Source organism: Rousettus aegyptiacus, unplaced genomic scaffold, assembly GCF_014176215.1.
Source record: "Rousettus aegyptiacus isolate mRouAeg1 unplaced genomic scaffold, mRouAeg1.p scaffold_m13_p_4, whole genome shotgun sequence".
NCBI classification, from domain to species: domain Eukaryota; kingdom Metazoa; phylum Chordata; class Mammalia; order Chiroptera; family Pteropodidae; genus Rousettus; species Rousettus aegyptiacus.
In genome coordinates, this window is record NW_023416307.1 from 58,769,540 (window position 1) to 58,791,309 (window position 21,770).

A 21,770-nucleotide genomic window follows, 5' to 3' on the forward strand; every position below is an offset into this window, starting at 1 on the left:
AGACACTCAAATTGTATTACATTATGACTGAACATTTTAGACCCAAGTAATATAGCTCAATCAGAAGACTACTTCATGCAGCCATGAACATGGTTTCCTGTCAATGAGATATCGGATTTGGTTCCCAGAATACAATCTTATTATCACTTGAAAGAATCACTTGTCGAAGTTGGGACTTTTTTTTTTTTACTATTCTCAACCTAGTTTTTGTTTTTTTTTAAAAATAAACCAGATATAGATGTTTTAGATTCAAAAAATTATGTTGCTTTCTGAACAGATTTAGAATCTATTCGTTTTTGTATCTTGAATAATCTGTTTCCCAGTATCACCTGACTTTGTGCTTATTGTATACAAGTTTGAATCATATTGCTTTGTATCAAGGTGGGGCTGTAATTATTCTTTGTACATCTTTTAAGATTATTATGAGCCTCCTTGACATGTCTTCCCTTACCTTTAAAATTCTATTTGGGAGCCAAGACTTTATAAAACAAATAAAAATAAATTTTCATAAGTATAAAAAAAAATCCCAACTCTGACAAAACTAGTAAGATCACTAAATAATGTCTATTAATATTGACTTAAAAGACCATATGCCATTATTTTCAGTATGGCTATGGACTCAGTGGAAATTTAAAATTATATTTTAAAGAATTAGAATGGTTTCAGGTTATAGGAATTTTGCACTGAAATGTAGATTTGGGAAGAAAATTAAAGCACTTATCTTCCCCCCAAAACTCAGAAGTACAATAGAATTCCTAAACCAATATACTGCCAATATGGCTCCAACCCATGATAACTTCTTAAATTTTGTTGATGAGACCCTAATCAGATTGAGATTGGGTCTCAGATACTTGTTCCAAAATCTTCTTTGGAAATCACACCAAGTCAGGATGAATTCAAAACTTTTTTTTTAAGTTAAATTTGTTAGGGTCACATTGGTTAATAAAATTATATAGGTTTCAACCATACAATTCAATAAGACGTCATCTGTATATTGCATTCTATGTTCACCATCCAAAGTCAAATCTCCTTCCATAACCATATGTTTGACCCTCTTTACCCTTATCCACCACTCTCTAGAGCGCCTTTTCTTCTGGCAACCACTAAACTGTTGTCTATGTCTATGAGTTTTTGTTTTCCTGTTCATTTGTTGCTTTTAGGTTTACATCCTACATATAAGTGATATCATGTAATTTTCAACTTTTTCCATCTGATTTATTTTGCTTAGCATGATAATCTCAAGATTCATTCATGTTGTCTCAAATTTCAGTATTTTATCTTTTCTTATAACTGAATAATATTCCATTGTGTGTGTGTGTGTGTGTGTGTGTGTGTGTGTGTGTGTGTAATCTTGGTCACTGTGAATAATGCTGCAATGAACATTGGGGTGCATAGATCTTAATGGATAAACATTTTCAAATTTGGAGGGTAGATATTCCAGAAGAGGGATTTCTGGGTCATATGATAATCTATTCTTAATTTTTTGAGGAACCTCCATACTGTCTTCTAAAGCATGTCAAAACTCTTAAATTATTTTAACATGCTATTGATGCTTTCTGACCTTTTTTTCTTTATGATTGCTTCTCAATGAAAATCTCACTTAGTGTTAGTGATAAGGAATGATCCATTGATCTAGGGAGGACTGTTCCTTCAAAGTATTAACTAGGCACTGGCTCCACAGAGAGCTGAGCAGAGTTATCAGTGTATAGGTTGTATCTCCTAAGATCACTTTTTTTTCATGATCTTCATTATTTTGAAGGTTAAAAAACACTTTACTCTTCATTGCTAGGTAATTCTATGTTCAAATGAGTGTAGGAAGCTCTAGAGAGTTCATTGGCAAAGTTTGTCTATGAGAGGAGACTCAGGGTCAGGCAGTGTATGACTTGTTAGGAATTTGCACCAGGATTGATTTAGGATATATATATATATATATATATATATATATATATATATATATGAACAGTATTAGATATTTCAAGAATTAAGGACATTGCTGTTTCTCATGGGAACCGTTTACCTTCTAATTAGAGGGTACTCAGAAAACAGGAACTTGAAGGAAATTTGAAAAGGATGAATATGCTAAAAGAATGCCAGTTCTTTATATACTATCACCATCAGCAGGAACCTTGATTATAACTAATTAAGAATCTGATGGCTGCCTTGTGTGGGGATAAATCCAACAGAAGTTAATATGCAGAAAAAGATAGAATGAACTGTGTCTGTAATTGAGTTAAAATAAATCATTTAAACAAAAGCCTGGGGGTTTCTAGGAATTAAGTATGTCTCTATAATATTTAACTTAGAATAACGTTCCACTGGATACTTCTCCTGAGAGATAAAAATACTCTGAGGTAACTTTAGAGTATAGGTCTTAGTGTCTGTTATGGGTTGAATTGTGCTACTTCTCCCGACATCTGTAAGTGGAAATCCTAACCCCCAGCACCTCTAAGTATGACATTATTTGAAGATGGGGTCTTGACAGAGGTAATAAAGTTAAGGTGAGGTCACTAGCATGGGCCCTGATCAAATGTGACTGGTGTCCTTACAAAAAAGGGGAATTTAGACCTAGAAATAACCATAGACAAAGAAGAGACATAGAGAGATGGCCATTTATATGTGGAAGAGAGAAGCCTGATATAGACCCTACCTTTACAGTACTCAGAAGGAGCCAACACTGCCAACATTTTAATTTCAGACTTCATGCCTCCAGAACTGTGAGAAAGTATGTTTCTATTGTTTAAGCCATCCAGTCTTGGTACGTTGTTACAGAAGCCTAGCAAACCAATACATACAGCCCTCAATAATCCCATCCAAGACTGGAGCCATTGGTCCTGACCAGAGCCTTAGGCTTCATCCATCTTTTCTTTCTCAGGGTTGTTGGTGTCAGACTGTGAGGCCTGAGGGAAAATAAAACATAAGACCCCAATGTGTCAAACCAACTAATGATAAGGTGGAACAGAAACACAGAGCCACTGGAGCTTGATTACTCTCATGATTTATTAATATTCAGATTGAAAAAGGAGCCTTAGAGCCGCAAGTTACGCTAATTGGCACATTTGCTTTATTTATTTTCAAAACAAACTGGGATTTTAATTTTTTTTCCTTTTTGTTCATTCCATCACATTGAAAAGGAGAAAAAGAAAAACGGTTTTGAATTCATTCGATATTTTGGACTCCTCAGATGAACGGAACATTGCACACACACTTGGAACAGAGAGAGAGAGAGAGGAAAGTGGACTCCCACAGGGCCACACGCACCAGATCAAAAAACTTGGATACAGTGCAAGAATTTCCCAAAATGATTGGATCATCATTACCAAAAACTCGCCATAACAACACCAAGAAACAAAAAATGTTTAAGCCACACTGTTTGACTTGGGATCTTTCCTGCTTTTTTTTTTTTTAAACTGTTTGCCACACAGAGAGAAAGAGGGCTAGTAGGTGGGAGAGGACGGACTCACAGACGTGAGCAGGACAGGAGGGGAAACTTCAGAGTGGAGCTGAGAAGAGGGTGGGGAGAGACAGGGCCCAGGAGAGGGGAGGGCGGGGACGTGAAAAGCCATTTCTTAGAGTTCAGGCATGTTCTTGGTCCGCCTCACGTTCTTCTCCTTTACCCTCATCCTGCCGGGCACTTTCCTTGGGTTTGGTTTCATCTACAGCTTCTGAAGAAGAAAACAAGACAGGGGGTGGGGATGAGAGTCAGTATTTTGTCTCATCTGTTCATATATTACTTCTTTTCAGACCATTTTGTAAGAGCTTTAAGATAAAAAGAGATTATTGCTATCTTAGTAATGTAATTTCCAAGTTCAGAAGAGTTTACCTCCAAAAGGTTGCTTGATAACACATATGGAGAGCTCAGGAGCAAAGTTATGATTTGGGGGGCAAGGAATCCACACAGAAATTAATCTCTCAGCCTTACAGTCAAGGTATCCACTTATAGGCTCTTAACATAGTGAATCAATAATAATCTTGTATGTCTTTTCCATCAATGTCAGACTAATTGTGGCAGACACTTTATGTAGATCATTAAACAGCCATCCCAACTTGCTCCCCTTTTTTTCTAGTATTATAAAGACTGACAAGTGAAAACACTAGAATTTTCAGCTCTCCTTAAAACTAAGGGTGTCCAGGTAATACAGTGATGGCCAATTAGATAGAGGTAGAATTCCCTGGGGAGGACTCCAGAGAAGGTGTTTGCCTTTTGCTTTCTCCTCTTCTTGATGACTGACACATAAAATGATACCTGGCAGTGTAGCAGCTGCCTTGTCATCACGAAGACAAAAACTACACACTAATGGTGGAGCAGAAAGATGGGGAAGAAAACTATTACCGAGTAACCACATGACTCCTGGATGCTTTTCTCTCTGGTTTTTTTTGGTTTTTTTTTTTTTTTTTTTTTTTTTTTTTTTTTTTTTTTTTTTTTAGTACATGAGACAGATAGCTAACTTCTTTAAACCATTATAGTAGTTTTTAGTTTCTTCTGCACTTATCCATAAGGCAAGTGTGCTCTTAACAAGAAGATAGTGTCCTTTTAAAACATCATTTTTTTTCCCCCCTCAGGAAGTGGGTAACTTTACTAATAATTCTTCTGCCTGGTTTCCCTATAGACTTGATCAATTAGATTTATGCTATAGGATGTTTACTGATATGTCAACTAGTGGAAAGAGAGTTCATTTACCCTGAAATTCCCTATTTTCTGAATCCCCAAGATCATCCTCAGGTTCAATATTTGCTAGGAATACTCACAAGACTCAGTGTACAGTCTTATTCATGGCTGTGATTTACTATGATGAAAGGGTACAAAACAAAATCAGCAAAGGGAGAAGTTTCATTGGGTGAAATTCAGAAGAAACCAGGCACAAGCTTTCAACAGTCCTCTCCCCGTGAAGTCATATAGGATGTGCATAATTCCTCCAACACTAACCTGTGACCTGTGTGAGATGTCATCTACTAGCAAAGCTCACCTGAGCTTACAGATGTGGAGTTTTTATTGGGGGATGGTCATGCAGGCACCCTGTACCTTGCACATACTAAATCCAGACTCCCAGAAGGGAAACAGATGTCCAGCATAAACCACGTTGCTGCACAAACAGTTTAGGCACAGTAAACATTCTTAGGGAATAACGAGAATGCTGTCAAAATCCAATTTTCCAGATGCCAGCCAAGGGTAAATTTTACAAGCAAGCCTTTCTAAGAATTGAAAGACATTGACACTAGAGAAACGGGGTCCTTTTAGGAGACCATTAGAAGAGTCCATTAAAATATATGTCTCTTTCAAGTCAGTCAGCTATATATATTCAGATAAAACTGAACATTTATATCCAAATAAGATCACTGCTGCTAAATATATTTTTAGGGTTCCTTCTTTGGAACAACTATCTAATAATATTTTAAATCTCTTTAGTAGCAGAAAGTGTTTATCTCCTCAGAAATAGATTTTTAGAATCAAATGAGGCTGTTCTGGCAAATAAGGAAGCAGCTATGATGGATAATTTTATCTTATAATGACTCATTTTTGACCAAAGTTTTTAAGTCTGATTTCCTGTGACTGTTTGTAACTGTAAGTTATTTCCAAAATGTAGTTATTTTAGTGAGACTACCTACTATTACTCATAAAGATTTTTTAAGGCCATACTCTTCCAAGGTGACCATTATTAACTCTTTAGCAACCAGCATACCAATCACATTTTCCAACAAAAAATTTTGGATGACACTAACTCATTTCTGATCATTGTAATACATTATAGACCAGCAGTGTTCTTCATGAATTATAGAACTTTGGTACACTAATAAATCATTTAATTTTCTGCCAGAAGAAAGCTTCCAGATTTATTTTATTAAGGGACTTCTACAGCAATTTGAAATCCTTTCAGAGAATTTACTTAGTTCCACAGCCCTGCCCAAATCTTTGGATTCTACAGGTATGCCCAGGATGGCTTACTGTCCTTATCACCTCCAAGAAACAACATTTTTAGTGCCCTCTTCAAACTACAAAAAAATAGAATATTGATTTAAATCATTTAGAAACATACAGAAGGATTGGCTGTAGGAACAAGATAAGACTTCAAAACTCTCGTTTTAAAATAAAAACTTGGGAGCTATTACGTATGATTTGAGAGAGATCATGATACTCAAATGAAAAGGTGGAAGTAGGCTAACAAGGTAATAAGAATTATATATTTGTAGAATAAAGGGAACAAATTTCAAAAGGGGAAAACAAAAGGACAAAGATTCAGATAATTTTGAGAAGCAGCCATACTTTCTGTCCCCCATTGGATTTCAGCCTAATCAACTGAAATCCTCCCAAATTCCCCCACTTTCTCTTGTCATCCTTTGGTTGGGCCTCGGAGAAAAGGTAAAATTTGGCACTCATCTGTTTATTGTGACAGGAAGTCATTGCTATTCCCTATTTAAAAGAGCTTCAGTATCTACATATTCTCTCCTCAAATGCTTCAGAGTACTTGAAATATAATTATTTATTCATTTATTTGTTCGATAAATTATTATCAATCACCTGAAATGTGCCAGCCATTCTTCTAGGTATTGAAAAGAAACAGTGAAAAAAATAGCAAATATTTTTGCTCTTATTTAAGCTTTTCATAATATACTTTCACAATGACATCTATACTCATAGAACATCAACAGTGAGAAGGACCTTTAATATCATCCACTCACTAAAGCCATAACTTTTTAAGGGTAACAAAAATATCTATTTTTGCTCAACTTTGAACAACTACCTACCTCCCCACCCAATCAAATCCAGCACAGAACCTAGGGAAGGCCCTCAATTAATTTTCATTGAGTGAAAGAATGAATGAACATCCTCATTTCACAGATGAGGAAAATGAAGTACAGGTACATAAAGAGATCTTCCCTAAATCATAAGATTTGCTCATCACCAAGCCAAGACTAAAACCTAGGTCTTCTACTTATCCAGGTTGTCCCATTACATCAAATGGCTAAACATGACCAGAGGAGGTCCAGATCAAATTCATTTTGTCTATTTAGCATTGGAAACTAGAGTTCACAGGCTTTTAGTGACCTGTACAAATTCTGTGATTAAAAACAAATTGTTGCTTTAAAATGTAATGAATTAAAAATCATAAAATTAAAATTGATAAAGTTCAATTAGATGACTATAAAAGAGAACATGTCAGTCTGTTAGCTGGAACTCAAGTCACCTGAACACATACAATTATATATACATTACATTTTACATGAGATGAGTATAATTCTTTACTTCTTTGATATTATTGAATATTAAACAAAGAGTATCATCTTTGTGTTTGATGAAGGGATATTAGTAAAAGTAAAGATAATTATATGCCACAAAGAAATTATGGGGAGGAAAGAATATGAAAAGAAGAAACAATGTAAAGTAACAATCTCGTACAACCACAAAAGTGAGGTAAGCTAAGAACAAATAATATTTTTTAAAAAATAAGCCAACATGCAAATGAGAGAAACAGTAATCAGATATGAACCACATACCTGCTCTAGCTAGATTCACTTTGATGGGAGACTGCACATGAGTTTGAGAAAGGTTTTAATCTCAGACAAAGAGAAACTTATTGTGAACAGAATCTGGATTATATATTAATGGATCCATCTCATTAATGTCAGTGAGAACTGAATATTGCTAACTTGTTCCTTCTCCCACTGATGCTAACATTAGACAAGTCAGTGTGGTTAATAAATCATTATTGGTTGACCATATAGCTGTATATCTACATTTTCTTAGCTATTCTATTCAGCAGCCTTGCTGCCTAGAAAGATACATGAATTATGACTTTCCTGGCCCCTTGTATAAAGCATTTAGCTACAAGTAACATATGTGATCCCCTACTATATACTCAGAACAGTTATAAGTGTGCTTGCATCATTTCATTTAATCTTCACTGGTAACTTAATCATTCCATTTCATAGCTGGGAAGCTGAGGTATGGTAAGATAAAATAACTTACCCAAGACTACACTGTTCATGAATGGCAGTAATGAATTCCAGCCTAAGACAATGCCACCTAGGCTTTACTTTAGATCGCTCTCCCTGCCCTTAATTTTGCTCAAGAATAGCTGATGTGCCCAGAGTGAAGCTAGAGCAAGGAATCCGCAGATATGTAAACCTGGGGCCATAATGTATCAAAATTTGCCTTCATAAAAATAGCTCAGAAAGAGGGAAGAACCCTGATTAGTCTTGAATAATATGAAATCTTGTCTTGGTGTTTTCTGGCACTAATTACATAATTAGTAATTATGCTAAAGATGAGTTTATGTAATTTTCTGTATTATGTGCAAAAACTTTGATTATCATGGTGTCAAAGAAAGATGAATGGTTGAGGCCAGCTGGTCACTCTAAATATCATGATCCAATTAGGGTAAATAATCACATTACCATCTAGAGGCTCAATTTCCCTCTGACACAGTTATTGCTTAAGAAGAGGCTATAGAAACTAAAGATTGAATGAGATTTTTAGTATCACATGACATAGAACAAGCGAGTGGCCTGGAACTGGAAAATGAAGCCTGGAGTTGTTGACGTGACAGCTGAAATCCAATATGTTAAAGAGTAGAAATGCTTTCTCTTTGGTTTATATTAAACATGAAAACATAAACTAATGAAGTTTAATTAAACATTCATCTAATAATAATACTATTATTTTGTTTAAGATATTACAAGAAAAGAAAGGAAGATTAAATTAATCACAGGATCTCTCTGTCTCTTTCTATCTAATCTTAGGTAACCAATGAACTTATCCTCACTAAGAGTTATTAATATTCTATTTAGTGATGGCTTCTCCCTATATCAGTCTTGGCCAGGGTAAATCAACCCTCAAATGCAATTTTATTATGAAATGGAAAATGTCAAAAAAAAAAAAACAAAAAAACACCTGATGATGTATTTTAGTGGTCTGAGCTAAAAGGGGGAAAAGGGTTTGTTTGTTTTTTTTATAAAATTGGGAAATTTTTATAATAATCATTTATGTTAAGCAATATTTACATTCTTAAAAATAATTTCTTGTCTACTAAAACAGATGATGTTAGAATCTGGTAAAGAGTTGTAACCTTCTATGGCCTAGGCATTTTAGCCTCGACGAAAACATTACTTTTTCCAGATCTAACAAAAGACCTCTTGGAAATTGCAATATTCTCTAGCAATCTTCATGAATTTGACCATTTTTGTGTTAAAAAGTGAAAGCGAACATCATAGACAGTAAAATCATGTATTTTTAATGTTCTAGAGTTGAAGGGTGCTTCAAAAGAGAAGAAAAAATGTGTTAATTCATTTATTTATTCATTCATTAAAAGGTTCTGGGCCTTACTATGTGCCATGCATTGCTCTACATACTGCAAATATAGCAGTGGTAATACAGCAATGAAAATGCCAAGCAAAAATCTCTACCTTTTTGGAATCTATATGCTATTAATTACCGTCATGTGCATTGTTTGTCGAAGTGGCAAAAAAAAAATAAAAAATAAAAACCAAGAAAGCAGTAGCTAGACAAAAAGAATGCAGCCCAGAGGCACATAGTATCTCCTGGGCCAATTCTCTGGATTTGCAAAGTTGGATATCTATAATGGATCTCACAAATTTTGAAATATGAAAAATCCTAGTAGTTTTCAAATTCTGGATCCACAACCGCCATTCCTAAAAAAAGAACAAGACGGCATTAAGACAGCAATAGAAGGAAGTCGTTTCTGTATTGATTTAAAACAGTGTGGTGGTAGCCTTAAAAGAGTAAAGGGATCCATGGATGCTTTCACAGTGGTCCTTGAAAAATGGATGCCAAAACTGGCTCTCTGATCCTTGTTGAAATAGATTCTGGAAGTGGTTCGTGCCTTTATGCATTTCATTCATTTCCTCGAAAGGGTGAGAATAGCACGTCTGCACATTCTGTTTGTGAGCAAATACCAGGAGCATATGCAGCAGCGGCTGCTTGCGTGCTCAGCCAGGCAGCCAGGCTGCAATGCTGCTGGAGGGATGGCGCTGTTCCCAGCTGCCATCGCCTACACTGAGCTCTAATGGCCCTGTTTACTGGCTCTGGTCCAGGCCCCTCCACAGCCCTACATTACTGAAATTAGGTTGAGTGGATTTCCGAGTAAAACATTACCTCTTGGGACCTGCCCAGCTCTCCCTAGCCTTGTCAACATTGATTAAATAGAAGCTGCTATCATCCTGGGGCCATGCCCACAATTACTCTACCAGTCACCACTCGACTGGGGTATTTGCTCCCTTTCTTTTTTTATTTTCATCTTTCTTGAATATTAAGCATCATCATCATCTCAAAGGAAAGTAATTTTAAAAAAATTCTGTAGCTAACTCACATATGTCCCTCGTTACTTTTATGGTCTTCCTCTTGAGCTGTGTACCAGATGTCAATCTGGAGCATGATAATGGCTTTCGGTGGTCACTGGTATCCATATTTTACTCTTTTCATGATCATATTTTACATTTTTAGTTTGTTTCAAAGTACTGAGCCCATGTACACCACTTAGATGTAAATGGAATGGTGCAAATATCACCTATGCCCCTTCCTTGCTTTCTGAGCCTCTGAAAGAGAGAATAACTCTATTGCTTATAACACTGTTCACTTGAGGATTTCAAAACACAACAAGCAAGAATTTAATCAAGAAGAAAATTCAGAGGCAGCATGGCAGGTTCCCAGTGACATCCCAGACATACTACTTATCCTCTCATAAGCTTAGGCCTAAGACCAAGCTGATTTATATCCTAGCCTTGACAGTGCTACTAATTAGTCATATGACATCAGAGAAGTTATTTGCCTTTCTTTGCCTCAGTTTCCTCATCTACAAAAAATATAGATAATAACACCTGCCCCACCTCATTGCATGTTGTTTGGAGATTGAAAGAATGTATTTATATGTTATAAAATTTAAAGTGCAAAATGTATTTTGTTGAGATTTTAATCCAAGCTATGGAATTTAGGTAAAACACACACACACACACACACACACACACACACACACACACACACACAAACACCCACCAAGTTTAACCTTTTTATGCCAGAAAGAAAAAGGCAATTTCCCAAAAAAATAAATAAATCTTCTTTTTTGGATAAATGATTAAGAAAACCTCTTCTACAGAATGTTCCTGGAAAGTCTCTGACTGTGATCAGAAAATAAGAATACAAGTGATTTATTGATTAAATAGAGCTGCTCAGCTATAAAAGTTTGAAAATCATCTGGGATTTCTAACCTATGAAATGAAAGTTAGTGTTTGTTTTTTTTCCCGAAAGGAGAAAAGACCAGCGGTTTAAAAAAAAAACAATAAAATAAAAGTCAAAGAAGGTATAATTTGACTGGCCTTAAACACTTTTTAAACATTCTCTATTCAAAATATCTATCAAACCATCAAAAATTGGTATTCTATCTTCTTCCCCCATTAGAAACTCATAGAGGTAAAAAAAAAATTAATTTATGTGGCTTGCATAGGTGCCTTAAATCATTTTGGGGACAAGATGTGATAAATGTATAAAATTAAAATTAAATTAATTTCTTACCATTATCACAATAAATAAGTCAACTTTTAAAGGTTAAAAATTAAAGTAAATATTTGGGGTTATTTTCACTCTAGCATAATAGTCAAGTAGACTTGCCTGTTTATTCCTCCCACCAACTAAATTACATGCTGAGCTAGAAGTCGAATGTGTAGATCTATCGAAGCATTGCTTTATATTAGTATGTGGGAGGGACAGAAGAATGAGGAGTCACTATAAACAGTGATGGCTCCTCTGACACAGACATTTTGAGAAGGGCCATGTCAGGGATAGAGCAATAATGTGATATTGAATGTTGCTATTAGTGATGATAAGAAACAGTTAAGCATAGAAATTATTTGTTCTGCTCTTTTCTGTTGGATACTATATACCTACAATATATTACATATTCTGTAGAATATTAAATATATTATATATATACATATATATATACATACACATATTTTCTCTTAAGTTAAAAATGCAATCTGATAGGAGTTCTATTCTGCATCTCCCCTTTTCACCTCATAGTATCCCAGGTGAATCCTAGCCAGGAGGAAACTTTACTTGTATTTCCATGGCTTTTACAAACTCAACCGTCTATAGGGTCACACAGATAACATTCAAAAATTGTTAAAACACTCTCACTGGAAACATAAAAGGTAGTGGTGGTGGCGTGTGTGTGTGTGTGGGGGGGTGTCTAAAATAAGACTTTTAAACTGTACCAGGAAGATATAATGTGAACTCCGACTGCAAAATGGAAGAGATTCCCTTTAATCAGAATAAAAGATAGTCATCTTTGTCTTCAAGAACTAACTTTAAATCAAGAGTCCTGAATGACAGTGCTGCCTTTTCCATTTTGCTAACTTTAAATTACTCACATTTTAAGATTTTTTAAGTGAATGAAGTAAAAATAAATAACTATTTTAGATTTTATAAATGGCCTACCAAAGCAAAAAGAGATAACAAAAAATCAATTCTCAATATTATTTCTCCCTCGGTTGCCATTCAAATATTCTCAAGATCTCTACATCCCTACCTATGCCTTCCAGATGTCCTACATTCCTTGTCACAGGTACTGTTGGTGACCCTTTCAGAGTCCTTTCACCAGGCCCATATACTCATCTCCCAGCTGCTGGAGATGTTGGCTGCCGATGTCCACGCCTGCTCCTTGGGCAGGGGATGAATGAACCACCTCAACCTGAGGTACCAAAGAGGTCATGCTCCCTTTGCACCCCAATACTCCAGAGCCCTTGCTTTGGGGCAAAACTCTCTGTGGTGCAATTTGTACTTCAGAGCTCACTGTGGGACCAGGCTTAGTCTACACGTTTCTTGAACTCACTTCTCACATTTCTTCTTCCCCTGGCCTCTCATTTTTCCTCACTCACTTACTGATTTCTCCCGATAAGATATCTGCACAAAATCCCTTTCTCAGACTTCAATTCAAGAAAAGGGGATTAAGGTTATTCTTTTAACCAAAAGGTAAGGACCGGACTTGGGAAGCAGGCCAGTCAATGATGCTGCTCAGTATACCTAGCAAGTGCTTAATCATCCCTCACGACTTAGCTCCAATGTCACTTTCACACCTTTAACCTGTCCTAGTCAGAATCAAGCACTTCCTTCTCTTTATTTATATGGAAATTATATCCCCTGCATTATGCATTTGTTGCTGGTATCCTTTTAGTCTTCTTGACTAGGAACTAACTTCTGATAGGAAAAAAATTATTTGCTGGAATTTAAACTCACAAAGGCAGAGATTTTTAAAATTTGTTCACTGATAAATCTCAAATGCCTAGAAAAGTGCCTATCTATACATTGATATAGGTATCAATGTATCTATATTACCCCCAACTCCAACTCCCAGCGGCATGCTTATCACTAGACAGGCATTAATAATTATAGAAGCAAAGAAAGTAATTTAAAAGGGGAAAAATCCAAGGAATGCTTTGTGACATATAGATAAAAACCTCAGTTACCTCCAGAAGAAAAGTGTAGACCTGTAATGTTACCATGACCAAAGAGCAGAGGTTTGTCTGAATCTCAAAATATTGGATTATAGAAAGGAACCCTAATGTTATTCTGGTTTATAGTCATGGAAAACATTATTTTCTCATCATTTTTTTGTTAATTTTATGTCTTCTAATTTCATAACAAATTATTAGGATATAAAAAACCCAAATGTAAAAAGTGGACAGCTACTGTAAGCATAACTACTTCTAGATGGCACAGAGTAGTGGTTAAGAGAGCTACATCTAGAGTCACACTATTTGCATTTAAATTCTATCTCTGACACTGTGATTTTGAATAAGTTACTTAACCTCTTATTGCCTCATTTCCCCTATCTATAATTGATGATAATATTGGTATCCACCTCATGGGGTCGTTGTGAGATTTAAATGTGTTAATTATTTAAAGTACTTAATGAATGGTGTGTTTCAGTAAGTGCTCAGTAAGTGTTGGCTGTTATTACTAAGTGACTGGAAGGGAACTAACATTGGTTTAATGTTTACTATGTGCCAACCATTGTGTTAAGGGGTCTCACGTATAGGTAGGTATTCAGTATTTTCTTATTTTCCTATTTCTTCATCAGTAAAGTGAGAATAATATCTACCACATCGATTTGTGATGAGCATTAAATGAAAGAATAAAACTTAACAAAGTGCCACTACCTTGCTCACCTCTGGGCCTAATGAGAGTTATCTTCTCCCTGTCTCCACTAATTCATGCTTATCCAATCTTAGCCCAAGCCAACGAGAAACTTTCTTCAAATATCCTGAGAAAGGGAAAGAAAAGCCTTTGATTTATGAATTTTTTGCTCATAGAATAATAATAATAAAAAAAAAAAATCGTTCTTTGAAAAAAAGGCTTAAAGTTAAAGGCCGAGGCCCAGAAATGATTGCAAGGGTGAAGATGACCATTGACTATATTTGAGGGGTATGATTCGGTGATGCAAGAAACAAGACTGCTAAACAGTATTGTCTCAAAAGGCAAGCACTTCTCTGCTATTGCCTCTACTTAAGAACAGAACAACCTTCTCTATTTCATAACCCCCAAATACCAGCCAGTTGATTTCAAAGTAAATAACCTTATCCTTGGCCCTAGCTCCATTTGATTCCCTAAATTTTGTAGCAAAAATCTACCACACTGAATGAGCAAGATCCACATCACCTCCTTCCTCTAGATGTGTAGCAAACCTTGTTTACAGTAGGCAAGTTATAGAGGGGATGACAAATCTCCAAGCTTCAGCTATCACATCCAATTTTAAGAAAAATTCCCTCATTCAATAGTAATTATCAAATTGAAAACTTGAAAGAGACCTCAAACTTCTTGTTCCTTAACCTTAAGGAAAATGATTAAATGATTAAATACAGTGAAAGTTTTCAATTTCATTGTTGAGAAAGATCTTTTCATTTCCAAGAAGGCTTCGGTCATCTGTGGACAGGACATATGTTGGAGGAGAAATCTGTGGGGCTGCGTAGAAGACTTGTCTGATGGGGTCATTCTTTCTACGCATACACAACACTCTCATCTCTGGGTCTTCTGAAGCAAGGAAGTCCAGCAGACTTTGAAGAATAAAGAGAGATGGATCAGGAAGGAACCATTCTCTTAAAAGAATTCCAGGCATAGGAATACCATACTCTTTTTGGAATCTTGTTAAAATGTGATTAAAGTTAGTGATTTAAATTTCTCTCCTAAGAATTATCTCTAATTTCTCCTGCTGCATTTTGCAGGAAGTTGATAATTTTCAAAAAAATCAGGCCTCAGGTCTTTTATGTTAATTATTTAGGTCCATATTTAGGAGATGAGGAAAAATCAAACAGGTTAATCATGTTTGTCATTTTCCATTGCAAATACTCAGCTTTTCTTCCTTGCAGTTTTTCATATATAATGAAACAGGCCGCTTAGACGTTGTAGTAGCCATTTCAAGTTTGTTTTTCCTTAGATGTTTCTACTGTACTCATCATTTTTGATATTGTTTTTAATAATGAGTCACCCTAGATCTTATCTAGTAATCAGTTACTAAAGTGTATTAATTTGTATCTGTCAGATCCTCACAAAGTTAGTGAACAATCTTCTAGGTTGTATTGGTTTTCATTTAAAAATTCAACTGATTATTTGTAATTTTTTAACATTCTTTAAGTTAATGTGCCTTATTACAAAATCTGTATTTTCAACATTTGTCTTTAAAAGTAAAAGCAGATCTAGGTTTCTCGAATATCACAATCTGATATTTGATTAAATAATTTGATTATCTGACCTCAGAGTTAAATATAGAAACCAAAACGAGCCATAATTCTACCTCCTAAGAGTCATTCTAATAGCAATGCCTAAATTTTTTTCCTATGTATGAATATCTATTGTTTGGGTAACATTTAAATTTTAAAGTAAAAGTACTACATTTATGAGTCATATTCAGCTCATTCCTTATCATAACTTGCCATGATGTGTTTGGTTAGTACTTTCAATTAGCCAGACAATTATTTATCTTTGTTGTTTAATTTTCCCTTATGGCTGTATCTAAACAGCTCAAGAACACTAAAGAGTTGGCAGTTATCTTGCTAATGTATCAATGCAAATGGATAAACCGCATAATTCAGGACAAAAATACAAAGTCTGTATATATTGTCATAGAGTCGGCTTGTAATTGTTTGTAAAATTATGGAATAGTGGAAGCTGAAGGAGATCTTAGAGATCATATGATCTCAGCTCCTCATTCCCTCTGAGAAAAGGTGAAGATAGAGAGTTTCTGTGACTTGCCCAAAGTCACACAGCTACTTAGAATTTAATGAATCTTCTCTTAATACCACAATACCTCTTGCAACCTTTGAGGATAAATAAATTTTACTGCTGATTTTAATTTGCCTTTCTCTCCAATAGTCCTAACTGCACTGTATGAATCTACTCTCTCTTCCCTCCCTTTAATTCTTACTGCCATCCCTCTGTCCCTCCCTTTTACCCTCTCTCCCTCACCTTCCTTCCTCATTCCCTTCCTCCTTCTCTCCATTTCTTTTCCCTTTTGTGAAATACAAGGTGAGTTCAATATAATTTTGGTTTAATGGCTACCAGATACTTTAGAGGCTTACAGGACCAGGACTAAAGATTATTGCTGTATCAAACGTCAACACTATGTACAGATTATGAGAGGTGAAGTAGATATTCTATGTAAAAAGGAAAGGAAATGAGAACCTCTAAAATTGTAACAGGCTGAATCGTTATCATCAATTATGATAGGTTTCATAAACTAAATGACCAAAGAGGTACTAGATAATTAAAATCCAGAAGTAGCTAAAATTACTACAAATGCTATCATATCTAGGAATCCATAAGAAATCACAATTATATCTGAAGAAGAAATAAAAGTGGATGTTATTTCCCCCATCTACCACCTCCACTTCCCAAGGAAAGCAGTGTACAAAAACCAGCTGAGAAGGTTTAACTCAATGTTGAAATTAATTTAAAAATATTACTGTAACAAGAAAGCCCTATAAAAGGTGTTTGTGTTATATACTTGCATGTAGGTAAATAAACACAAACCCATCTCTTACTGTGAGAATTCATTTTGCACTCATTGTGAGCTTCAGCTTCCTGGGGCCTGTCAAATTATGGCACTGCCTTTGAGTGTAAAATTGCTTTAAGAATCAATAGCACTCACTGGAACACAACCAGAAGTATATCGAAAAAGTAATATTTGTATTTGTACTGATTTTTCTCTTTTTAGTCAAAGATCCCAAAGCTCTTTACTTATATTTAATGGCAAAGAATGTAATAGCTTTGGCTATTTGGGGACATGATGGTACAATAAGCAGTTAAAGAATAAAGACTCCTGGTGAGTCTGTAACTTATCTGGGATCGAACTCTAGAATCAAATATGTCTGCCCATCCTATAACATGTCATTTAAAAAATCATCTCATAGAAGACTTCCTCTCTCTTCTCTACTTAGTGTTTTTTCTCTAATAAAATTATTTTCCAGCTTATGTCTAGAATCATACCTCCTGCTATCTTCCTTCTTTCAATATCTATTTATTTGAAAGTAACTAGACTACATATGAAAACCTTAGAGGAGACAGGGCCTTAGGAGGTCCTCCAGCAATGTCTCACAGAAATCCTCTATAGGGATCCCCAACCCCTAGGCAGAGAACAGGTACCAGTTATGGCCTGTTAGGAACTGGGCTGCACAGCAGTAGGTGAGCAGCTAAAGAGCAGGCAAAGCTTCATCTGTATTTGCAGCCACTCCCCAGAGCTAGCATCACTGCCTCAGCTTCACCTCAGATCATCAAGCATTAGAGTCTCATAGGATCACCGGTGCCTGGTGTCAAAAAGGTTGGGGACCGCTGCCCTAGAACACTCCTAACTGATGGACAGCCTCTGCTTCAATGGGTCATTCCATCTTTAACTGTGAATCATTCCTGATATTTAGCTAAAATCTACCTTCCCTAAGCTTTCATGGAGTTCTTTCTTCTGGAATAACACAGAACAAAATATATTCTCAATATATTTTCTTTTCTACAAGACAATCCAAAAATGTAAACTTCTTCGAGAAGTTTACTAACCTGTTTTTTTTTTCCTCTTTAATCAACAAACTTCATAAAAGAATAGAATGTAATTCATACCTTCCTTATTTCTCTATGAGCTGACTTTACCATTTTTCTAAAAGTACTATCCTAAAATTCACCAAAAAATCATATTCCAATTGTAACGCCTTTTCTCATTTACCGTTGTTCTTGATTTTCTTTTTTTTTTTTTTTGATTATTTCTTATTTTGACAGTGTTGACCTTTACTTGAGCTCTATGATCCAGAAAGCAGTGACAATTAGAAAATTCCTCCAACCTTTGGTTTCTGAAGTCTCCCCTTTTTTTTGGCGTTCCAGGAAGTGGCTTACTGCAAAACACCCTTCTCCATATGATCTGCTATCCACTCATTCTCATGCCTCCCAGAAGACTCATGGGGGCCTTCCTTGTTTACCTGTAACAAGGCCAAACATGAATCTTTCCTCCTGAACTTACTGACAAAGTCAGACACAGACCTTCCAACTTCTTATTCTGTCTCATGAATGACTGAGATTAGAATTGTTTGTCCCTTTGAAACTAGTTGGAGGCAGAGATAAACAAATCCTGTTCAGCTAACTGAGTAGACTTCTGATTATAAATCACCCCACCTGTAACTTGTCTACTCCTCCCTATAAATGTCTAAGGAAAAACCAGCTCACCAAGGCGCTATGATTTTGGAAGCTGGGGTCCATACTACAATAGCCTGAACAAAAAACATCTTAATCATTGGTGTAGTTTTGCTTTTGACATCTTAAAACATTTTTTTTTTTCCTTAACTATAGTGAAGACTGTGTTCTTGATTTGTTTCTGCTGTTTTCTACCTTTTCTTTTGCCATTCTAGGTCTAGTTTTTAGTACAGGTTCCCAATGTGACAATCTTCCAAGATTTAATTCTATATTCTCGTTGTAGACTCTGCATCAAAAAACGCATTCTCTCAAATGACTTCAACCCTGACCCCATAACCAAGTAACCATCAAATTTATATTATCACTGTCATATCATTAATCCCTACACATCACTATAAACATATTACTGTTTTTATCACAAAACTTTAATAATTCCTGGCCTTATATACATCAAATTCCATTTTCCATTGCCAAATATTTCTCTACACCTTTAACTCTATTCCTGGCTCTAACCTTACAGCTCAGTCTATACTGGACATCACACTATCACTACAAATATAATCAAATTGGCCTTCTTCTTTTCTCACTGCTCCACGTTTAAAATTCTCTCTCTCCAAATGCACCTATTTACATCTGTTGATTCTTCTTTCTCAACAACACATCTCTTCAACTGAGGCCATGAAATGGAAAGAAAAAATAAAAATAAAAACTGTACTGATATACTTCATGAAAATGTGCCAGACTCAAAGGGAATATAGACTAACCATACTACTACTACTTGGGCATGGAACCAGTAATAAGCAATGGAAGGAAGTAAAAGTGGGTAAGGGTAACACAATATCTGAAGTATATGGTTAGGGAAAATAACCAAATAGGAGGTCAACATCGGGGGAAGTCAACAAGCATTGGAAGCTACTAGAGCACAGACACTAGAAAAGGCCAGAATGGACAGACCATGGACATGTGGGGAAATCTGTCAGCCAGCAACAAGGGCCCTTAATCATGGATTCAATGACAAGATTCCTACCTCTAAGAAGATGATAAGAATGAGGCAGGCTCTCAGTCTCAGAGAAAGCAGAGTACGGATGAGTGAATGAGATAAGGACTTAGGTAAAGCAGACCAAGCAGAAATCTTGTTAATGGAACTGTTTCAAGTAAGAGACCAATCACTGGTGTTTAGACACAAGTAAACTTGATGCTGAGCCCAACTGTGTGTTCCCAGCCTCGGAATGAGAACGACATCAATTCCAGAACCAGGTGTAAAATTGAAAGAGAGGTGGTAATTGACCTCATCGGTGGGACCTGCAGGGATGGAGGACACTACACCAGGCTGGCATTTCAGGGGTGGCAGAGACACTGATCTGAAATAATGCAGTCATCTCTTTGAACTAGTTAGAGGTAGAGATAAATAAATCCTGTTTGGCTAACTGACTAGGCTTCCGATTGCAGAACAACTCCAGTTGTAACTTGTCTACTCCTCCTTAAGGGAAAACCACCTCACCTAGATGCCATGATTTTGAAAGTCGGGATCTATATTGCAGACTACATCTTTCTGCTTTCAAAGTGGCCCTCCCGAAAACTTCTTTGTCATTTACAGTGGTAGCAGTTATTTAAAGCCAACAGGTGATAATGTAAAAAGGGAGAGAAGATGGTTGCTGCCCCAACAAATTCTTTGACACCAAGGGAACATGACTTTCTTTGTCATTTAAATGAAAGTGTACTAAATAATTTTTTGTCATAGTCTTCCTATAATTTCACTCGGACATGTTTGCATGTCTTTGCCATCACCACCGACTCAGACATAGAATTCCCCCAATGGGTAGTACAGAGGCTTCAAACTCATCCAGGGCCCAGGTCATCTTGTTTAATTGTTGAGACCAAAACCTAGAATATACTACAGATAGAAAAAATAAACTAGGAGTTAATTTTGCTTTCTCAATTAGATTTTTAGGAGATCTTGGAAGGAGAATTGGTGAACTAAGGGGGATGTAGTAATAAATTTGGGGATAAAGATAGTATAAAAAATGTTCAGAAGATGTGAGAGGAGGAATAAAAAGATTTTTTTTTTACTAAAGTTAACTTGAGTATAAATTAGAATATAGAAAGAAATTCTATGGCATTCCAACACCTTCTAGCCAAAGACTATCAGGAACATACTCATAGCTGAACAAAGCGGGGTCTGTTGACATGTTGCAGCCAGGGAGAACATACACCATGAACGATGAGGCAACACAGAGAGGGGATCAGAATGGACTTCCCCGGGCTCATGCTCAGAGATTTGGATTCAAGGAAACAGAGCTTTGCTATGGATTGGATGCTGTCATGAAACAGGGGTCATTTTATGATTGGGCATCTTAATAAATATTATCTAGAAGGAAACATCCTCATTCATATGAGCCAGGCTAGGAAAATATTTGGTCATTTTATGGGTTAGACAATGTCCATACTCTGTGTTCAGACGTGATTAATGTAGCTTGTTTTGTCCTATTGGTGTTCTACGAAATTGTTTATGTGAAATTGTTTAAGCTATCTGGGAGCACCAGGCCAGATCTTGGTTGTTGGGGGCTGCTTCTCTCTTTCTCAGGAGAAATAGGGAAAATTAAACTTTACTCTTTCATATCTGAGGTGTCACTGTTAAGGCCTGTCCTTGTATTTGCCTGTGCCCTACTCTAAAATTTTCCATCTAGTAATATTTATGGACACGTGATTCCCCTGAGCATCATAAAAGAGAAATCACATTGATTGCTCAGAGACAGTAAAAAGATTCTCCCTCAACCCAGTGCCATCAGCTGAAGCCCTATCCTGAAATGCTTTTATTGGCTCTTAAAGATGCTTATGACTCCCAATGGACTAGTGGCACTGTTTCCTAATTTTAAATATTTTAATTAAATCAAATCTTTCATGAAGAAGAAAGAGCGAGCCAGATTGGGACCTGTCACCTCAGTTGTTTTCTCACTTCACTGGTATGACAAGACAGCAAGTTTGGGTTTTCTTCCCTCTCTCTTCCTCTCCTCCCTTTAATGGGCTGTCAAAAGGTAATTCCATCTTGTGTTGTCATTAATGCCTGCTGTAAATAAAGAGGAAATGATAGGAAAGA

General features: G+C 36.0%; 1 protein-coding gene across 1 annotated transcript in view; it reads right to left on the reverse strand.

Moving 5' to 3' along the window:
- Positions 1 to 3,391: 3,391 nt before the first annotated feature.
- GAP43 (growth associated protein 43) overlaps positions 3,392 to 21,770 on the reverse strand; it is a 94,746-nt gene continuing 76,367 nt past the window's right edge. Inside the window, exon 3 of the mRNA XM_016137796.2 lies at positions 3,392 to 3,662. Within this exon, the coding sequence (XP_015993282.2) occupies positions 3,574 to 3,662 (89 nt within the window). The 3' untranslated portion in view covers positions 3,392 to 3,573. The remainder of the gene's footprint in view (positions 3,663 to 21,770) is intronic.